At 37.0% G+C, this 7,974-nt stretch overlaps 1 protein-coding gene across 1 annotated transcript; it reads left to right on the forward strand.

The window, feature by feature from the left end:
* Nucleotides 1-949: 949 nt before the first annotated feature.
* On the forward strand, nt 950-7,442 carry LOC125812844 (kinesin-like protein KIN-14I). The gene is made up of 19 exons (XM_049492301.1): nt 950-1,169; nt 1,598-1,764; nt 1,973-2,116; nt 2,352-2,588; nt 2,676-2,744; nt 3,015-3,083; nt 3,333-3,413; nt 3,530-3,646; nt 3,738-3,819; nt 3,926-4,021; nt 4,141-4,314; nt 4,445-4,551; nt 4,636-4,814; nt 5,018-5,176; nt 5,271-5,524; nt 5,621-5,784; nt 5,887-6,069; nt 6,386-6,879; nt 7,001-7,442. Exons 1-19 carry the CDS (start codon nt 1,052-1,054, stop codon nt 7,122-7,124), a joined length of 3,018 nt encoding a protein of 1,005 aa, XP_049348258.1. The 5' UTR covers nt 950-1,051; the 3' UTR covers nt 7,125-7,442.
* The last annotated feature ends 532 nt before the right edge of the window (nt 7,443-7,974 follow it).

Here is a 7,974-nt window from a genome sequence, read left to right on the forward strand (position 1 = left end):
ATATCAAATTAATGTAATCTAATTTAATTTAAAAATTAATTAAATTGACTTCTAAACATGTAACATGAAAATTAAAAATGGATAGATGAGGTATAAAGTTATTAATTTAGAAAGAGGCATAGAGAGAGGTTAGGAACTAGGGTCGGAAATTTGTGCACAAAAATGATAGTATTCCTTTGTATAAAAAAGCAAAGCAAAGAAAAAGCTTATTTGCTTTTAATTTTAATTTGAGAGAGAAGGGAAAGAGGGGAGGTGGGGAAAAAGAAGGGAATTTTGGCCAGCACCAAAGTTTATACTACCAGCTTGTAGTGTACAACTCTATAGGAACCTAAAAAAGTTTAAGAAAATTTTATAAAGCCTATTTTACAACTAGTGTATACCCAACAATTTGGAGAACAAGTGTACTTTCAAATTTGTTGCTTTGTTGTAGAAAGCAGAGTTTGAATCATCACATTTTGGGTGTTTTTTTTTATTCTCAAAAGAATTGTGTGGGGTTTGTTTTGTTTCTTTGGAGAGTTGAGATTTTTGATGTTAGAGGGCTTGGTTTCAAGTTTGTTTCCATAAAAATCCAATCTTGAGAATTTTGATGTTAAAGGGTGTAGTTTCAAATTTATTCCAATAAAAAGCTCTGCCTTGAGACATTTTTTTTTTCTTTCAAAATAATTATCTGGGGTTTGTTTTGTTTCCTTGGAGAATTGGAATTATGATGTTGGAAGCTTGCTTTCAAGTTTTTTTTGCCATAAAAATCCAATCTTGATGTTAGAGGGTGCAGTTTCAAATTTTGTTCCAATAAAAAGCTCTGTCTGAATCATCACATTTGAGGTTTTTTCTCAAAAGATATATGTTGGAGGCTTGAGAATTTAGATGTCAAGTTTATTGCCATAAAAAGCTGAGTTTGAATCATCACATTTGGGTTTTTTCTGAAAAGGATTATCTGGGGTTTGTCTTGTTTTACTGGAGAATTGAGAATTTTGATGTTACAGGGCTTGGTTTCAAAGTAGTTGACACAAAAATCCCTTCTTTAACGGTTTTGATACATATTTAAACAAGAATGGCAGCTGATGGTGCATTGTCTTTCTCTGTGGCATCTGTGGTGGAAGATGTTCTTCAGCAGCATGGAAGTAGATCAAGAAATCTTGATTTGGATGCCCGACGAGCAGAGGAAGCAGGTAACTTTCTAATGCTCCTTCTTGCTAATTACCAGTTTGCAATTTCTTCATTTGTGGCTAATTCAAGTATTGAGTCCATTTGGGCCAATAAATATTCATTAGAATTTTTTTTACCTATATGCACAGTGTAATTGGGATCCAATTGTGTTTTGGTTGGAGATTCATTGTTACTGACCTGTTTATGTACTCAGTCAGCTCATTCTTTAATAGATTAAGAGGAGCATGGATTTGAAACTGATTTAATGTTGTTACTATTGCGGGTCAAAAATAAGTAAATAGAAGTGTTGAATATGTAACAGCTTAAGCTTTTAAATTGAGATGGTTCACACAATGACACAATTCAGCATCTTATTGTTGAGAAGACATTATTTTGACTGCTTATTTTCTACTTTATAAGGAATGATATCGAAATAAATATTTATTTGTAGCAACAAGGAGGTATGAAGCAGCAGCGTGGCTGAGAAAGGTGGTGGGATTTGTGGGAGCAAAAGATTTACCAGCTGAGCCTTCTGAGGAAGACTTCAGGCTTGGCTTAAGGAGTGGAATAATTCTTTGCAATGTACTTAATAAAATGCAGCCTGGAGCTGTCTCCAAGGTAAAATACAATCCAAAACATTTCCATCCCCTCACACCAGTGCAACCAATTAATCAAATGTCTAAGCCCCAAAATAGTTGCGGTCGTCTATATGAATCCTTTGTATCATTGAGCTCGATTGATTTACAACCAAGAAAATCTTCATAGTTTGTTGGACTTGAATTGTTATCTTTCTACCTTCAAAACTGATCTTGATCAACAACTGCAGGTTGTTGAAAGTCCGGTTGACTCTGCACTTATTCCTGATGGAGCAGCCTTGTCTGCATACCAATACTTTGAGAATGTCCGTAATTTTTTGGTTGCTGCACAAGAGTTGGGGATTCCTTCTTTTGAGGCATCTGATTTGGAACAGGTTAGTATGGTGCCTTAATGTTAGCCAAATTGCCAAATAACCTAGTACTAATAGTAGTGCAAGGTTTGTTACCTGTTTACTGAAATTTTGGTACGTCTTATAGAAATTTAAATACAAAGTTTTTGAGTCTTAGTGGTGATGTATTGTCATTCTCACGACTGTGAATTGGATTTGCTGCTTAATATGGAGTCACCTTCATTGATAAAGCTGCATTTTAAAAAAATATAATTATCAGGGTGGAAAATCGTCAAGGGTTGTCAGCTGTGTTTTGGGACTTAAAGCCTACAGCGAGTGGAAACAGACAGGTGGGACTGGAGTCTGGAAATTTGGTGGAAATGTAAAATCCACAACATCAGCAAAACAATTTGTACGCAAAAATTCTGAGCCATTCTCAAGTTCTCTCTCAAGGAGTATGTCAATGAATGAAAAATCCACGAATGGTGTATGCACTGAGGCTGAAAGTAACAAAATGGTAGGTAGAATCTACTAGACGAACATTACATGCTTTAGCAATAACGGATCAATGACATGATTCATCAATTAAATCTTCTCTTTACAGTCCAGCTCTTCCTTAAGCAACCTTGTTCGTGCAATTCTGATTGATAAGAAGCCTGAAGAAGTTCCTAATGTAAGTTGGAATGCAGTAAATTTCTTACTGTATTCAGATACATTTTCCTTCTAGATTCTTGTAGTTGCGAAAGAAACTCTTGTCCAAGCCTCAATTTTCTTGTTCCTGCACATTTTCAAGAGAGTTACTGACCAAATTACAAGGTGAACTAAGAAAAAGAGTAATGTTAATCAGGGTAGACATTTATCAAGTAATTTGCCACTATATTGCATTGGATGTTGGTATCTAGTGTCGTTGTTCTAAGATACAGCAATGGTGTACTTGCTGCAGCTTGTGGAGTCAGTGCTGAATAAGGTTGTTGAGGAGTTTGAGCAGCGGATTACAAGCCAAATTCAATTGGTAAGTTTACTTCTATTAAGATACAGCAATGCTATATTTGGTAGTCACAACTGATTGGTTCTTCTAGTCTCTCTCTTTGGGCGCCACACTTGTCTAAACGTGTTTTTGTTGGATTATGTCATTTAATGCCTTTTGAGTATATCTCATGTTCTACCAAAACAGAACATATAATGGCTTCTCCACCTTTTTGAATTTGTTATCACCCTTTGTCTTCTTCTCTGACACTGTATTTGGATAACCTTCCATCAGAACAAAGCAATAACTCCAAAGGACTCGGCAGTTTCCTGTGGTAACAAGTTCCTTCAGAAACATTCTTCGGCCAGCACAAAGGTAATGCCTCTCATTTTTGCAAATCACTAGGTAATCAATCATAAAGGTTTTTTTTTTAATGTAGAATAGAGGATCACTCATACTTGTGCATTACTTTTTTTCTCTTTCTCAATTAGACTGACCAAAGAACCGTAACACTGATGAAAGAAGAGAATCACATCGTCAATGAGGAACTTCAAAGAAGGCACATGATGCAGAACACATTTGTTGACCAACAGCAACGAGACATCAAGGTAAAAATCAAAACCAGGCATGATCGGACTCCCAAACATGGAAGTTTTGGATTTTCCACCTATATTTACGAACAATGATGTTCCACTGCAGGACCTGAAGCAAACTCTTTTGACTACGAAAGCGGGTATGCAGTTCATGCAAATGAAGTTTCATGAGGAAATGCAAAATATTGGTAGAGTCAATGCACTTGACAAATGTTCCCCTTTTTTTCCTTTCTTTTCTATTGTTGATTCCTTCAGCTGAGTTTGCTTCCATCTTGTAATATCCCTGCATTATAGGCATGCACGTACATGGCCTAGCACACACAGCTTCTGGTTATCATAGAGTTCTTGAAGAAAATCGCAGGCTTTACAATCAAGTGCAAGACCTTAAAGGTATCTTTATTGTAACATCCCACTTTGTGTATCTTTATTGTAACATCCCACTTTGTTCATCTTCATTCTCTCATACATGTTTTGAAATGAAAAGGTTGTTTGTTTGTGCTCCAATTCAGGAAGCATAAGGGTTTATTGTCGAGTAAGACCCTTTTTGCCTGGGCAATCAAGTTATATCAGTAATGTGGATCATATAGACGATGGTAGCATTACAATAGGTGTTCCGTCAAAGAATGGGAAAGGACGCAAGTCTTTCAATTTCAATAAAGTATTTGGACCCTCCGTAACTCAAGGTTGGTTAGACCAATCTTAAAATGTCATGTATACTTTAATTTTAGCATCAAGTAGCTCTCTTCATGGCATATTTTCTTCTCTATTTTGGTTGTTCACCTTTTACATTTCTCTACTTATTTTGTGTGGCAGGAGAGGTGTTTTCAGACACACAGCAACTGATTAGATCAGTTCTGGATGGGTACAATGTGTGCATTTTTGCTTATGGTCAAACTGGATCAGGAAAAACCTACACAATGGTTAGATGAAAAAAAATTCATATGTACAACTATTGTCATATTTTCCCTCTTTTACGTGCTAAGAAGTTGTAAATTTCTATTCAGACGGGGCCTAAGGATCTTACAGAACAAAGCCAAGGGGTGAACTACAGGGCATTAGGCGATTTGTTCCTTCTTGCAGAGCAAAGAAAGGACACCTTCCTCTATGATGTGTCTGTGCAAATGATTGAGATATATAACGAGCAAGTCAGGGATCTCCTTGTTTCTGATGGTGTACACAAAAGATATCCTTTTCAGTTCTTTTCAATTACATTTTTATGATCTTTGAAGCTTTTCTCAACTTGACTATCTAATATATACATGCAAGGACATTCTTATATTGAGTCCCAATTATATTAACTTCTCAATGTCTTTATGGTAAACAATAGAATTATTATTAGTCCACTGTTCAGTCTTTTACTTCCCGTCTTCCTTAACCTATCGTTACATTAGAAATTCGTAGTGCTTCTCAAGGACTAACAGTACCAGATGCAAGTCTGGTTCGTGTGGCTTCAACTTCGGACATCATTGATTTGATGAATCTTGGACAAAGGAATCGTGCAGTGAGTGCAACAGCACTCAATGACCGCAGTAGCCGCTCTCACAGGTGTGATGGATATTCCGTCTTTCTTTGATTACTTTCTAGTACTTTGCAAGAACTTCAAATGAAAATGAGAACTGTGTTGTTTTTTGGCCTGCAGTTGCCTAACTGTTCATGTCCAAGGAAGAGACTTGACTTCTGGAGCCATTCTTCGAGGCTGTATGCATTTGGTTGATCTTGCTGGAAGTGAGAGAGTAGATAAATCTGAAGTAACAGGAGATAGACTTAAAGAGGCACAGCACATTAACAAGTCTCTCTCAGCATTAGGTGATGTAATCTCTGCCCTGGCGCAAAAGAACGCACACGTTCCATATCGTAACAGCAAACTTACACAACTACTTCAAGACTCACTAGGTAAGGGCATATATTAACTGATCAAAGCTTGTATCTTAATGAGGTTCTCTTCTTTCTCTTAAGTAAAAATATGATTTGGGATGTCATTCGTTTTAGGTGGGCAAGCCAAAACATTGATGTTTGTTCACATAAGTCCTGAACCTGATGCCATAGGAGAAACAATTAGCACACTTAAATTTGCAGAACGTGTTTCTACTGTTGAACTTGGTGCTGCCCGAGTACATAAAGACACTACAGATGTCAAAGAGCTCAAAGAACAGGTACACCATATCTCTTCCCCCACTATCAATCATTCCTTCTTTCTATTATAGCACGAGTTTGTAGTCCATGTATACATGCTCACGTATGATTATTTTCATCAGATTGCTAGTCTGAAAGCTGCCTTGGCAAGAAAAGAGACGGAACCGGTCTCCATGAGTTATAAGGTTACTAGCAGTCCATGTGGCTTGCAGTCATCACCTTTTCAATCTAATCTACAAGGGAGAGAGATGTTGGGGAATTCAAACATCCAGAGGAGACCAGTGGAGGATGTAGGCAACAGAGAGGTAAAATCTCTACGACTGAATTGAGTTCAATCGCTTAAGGATAAATTGCAGACCCCTTCCTGTTTAGCAGAAAAATATTTTACTGAGGTCTAGTACACTAATGGTATTTCCCTCGTGCTCTTCATATTAATTAGAATCTGAATTACTTCGTGAAAAGTATCTGAATCTATAAATGTTTTGTGGAGTTATTGCTATATAGTTAAATAATAAATATGGAAATACAACAAAATAGCTCCTAATGATTCTTATAAGCTTCCATCTTGATACATGCAGTTATCATCGTGTTTGACATATTATAATTTGCTTTAATTTGCAGGTCTCTAGTAATTCTGCATCCAGACAAAGGAGGCAAAGCTTTGATCTTGATGAGTTATTAGGAAATTCCTCTCCCTGGCCATCTGTTAGCAGCCCTTCCGAAAACTATGTAGAAGATGATAATAACATGAGCTCAGGTGAGTGGGTAGACAAGGTCATGGTGAACAAACAGGAAGCTGCCCGTGGAGTTGGAAACCTGTTTGGATGTTGGGAATCCGAAAAAGGCAATGGCTCGGATGTACTTTATGAGAAATATCTTTCAGATTCATCTAAAGTTTACCAAGAAAAAACAAGTAATATTTTCCAAATGAGCAATCACTTTGACATCACTGCTACTGAAGATTTAGATGAGTTTGATGCCACTACCAGTGATTCGTCGGAGCCAGATTTGCTTTGGCAATTCAATAATTCAAAAGTTAACACTTTCCCTAGTAGTGGGAATGGCTCAAAGATACAAAAACCAAATACAAAACCGGGAAAGATCCCAGAATCAAGGTTAGTCTTAAGCCCATTCACTTTGTAGTTTGTTTGTATCTCAAAAGTAGCATGCTTCTTGTAACAGAACAGTAGTCAAATAGCAATCTTTTAATAATAATTTGTTCACTGCCTATTTTAGGAATGTGGTTCATAAAGTAGGGCCTCCATTATCACGACAGACAAGTGGAATTAGCCACAATCAGCGGAATGGCAGACAGGCAATGACTGCTGAAATGAAGCGAAAAGCTGGAAGCAGGAAGTAGGAAAAGAGTTTACAATTCTTCTTATTATTTTTTGGTTATTATTGTGGCGAGTGAATGAGAGTGGTTTTGCATTTTTTATTTTTTTTACACAGTTTCTCTCTTTGATTTTTCCCATCAAATTACTTGTGCAAATGAGGCAATAATTCCAGTTGCTTGTAATTTTTGTATCATTCGAGTTGTAAGAGTTCAAGTTCGTGTTGGATAGCGTTGTAGTAGGTAGCAGAGTGTGACGATCCTCAAACGTTATTGTTTGATTTGATAGTCTGTGGGATTCGACTTTGTAAATTTTGCACATATATATACAATTTAAAGGGTGAGAACTGAAAATATGTTTCTTCAGTCTACATCTATTTGTTTTACTTGTCCCCTTCCCTGGATTTAATTGCTGTCATCTTTTTCTCCTTTTAGTTCCTATGTTGACTTTCCAAAAATGCAGGCGCACCCGTTTGGATCCGACATTTTTGAAGAATCCGATCAACAAAGTGACTTTTCCTGCCTTCATACAACATACTATAGCAAGGGATAATGGAACTGAGTGGAATATAGGCAGGGACCATGAAAATGTTTCTCCAGTCTACATCTAGTTGTTTTACTTGTCCCCTTCCCTGGATCCAAATGCTGTCATCTTTGTTTCTTTTAGCTCCTCTGTTGTCCGGACTCTCCAAAAATGTAGGTGTAACCATGTCACATCCTCCAAAAATAAACTATTTTGGAGGATTCTACATGCAGAGCGTAGTCCTCCCTGCAGCCTTGAAGTAGACTATTTCTCGAGTCTGATCTTATCCCCAAAGCCTTTTTGCAAAAGGAGTAGGTAGCGAGATAGATGACTAAAGGCTGATGTCGATATTTT

Source organism: Solanum verrucosum, unplaced genomic scaffold (assembly GCF_900185275.1).
Source record: "Solanum verrucosum unplaced genomic scaffold, falcon-dt-bn FXZP01000144.1, whole genome shotgun sequence".
NCBI classification, from domain to species: Eukaryota; Viridiplantae; Streptophyta; class Magnoliopsida; order Solanales; family Solanaceae; genus Solanum; species Solanum verrucosum.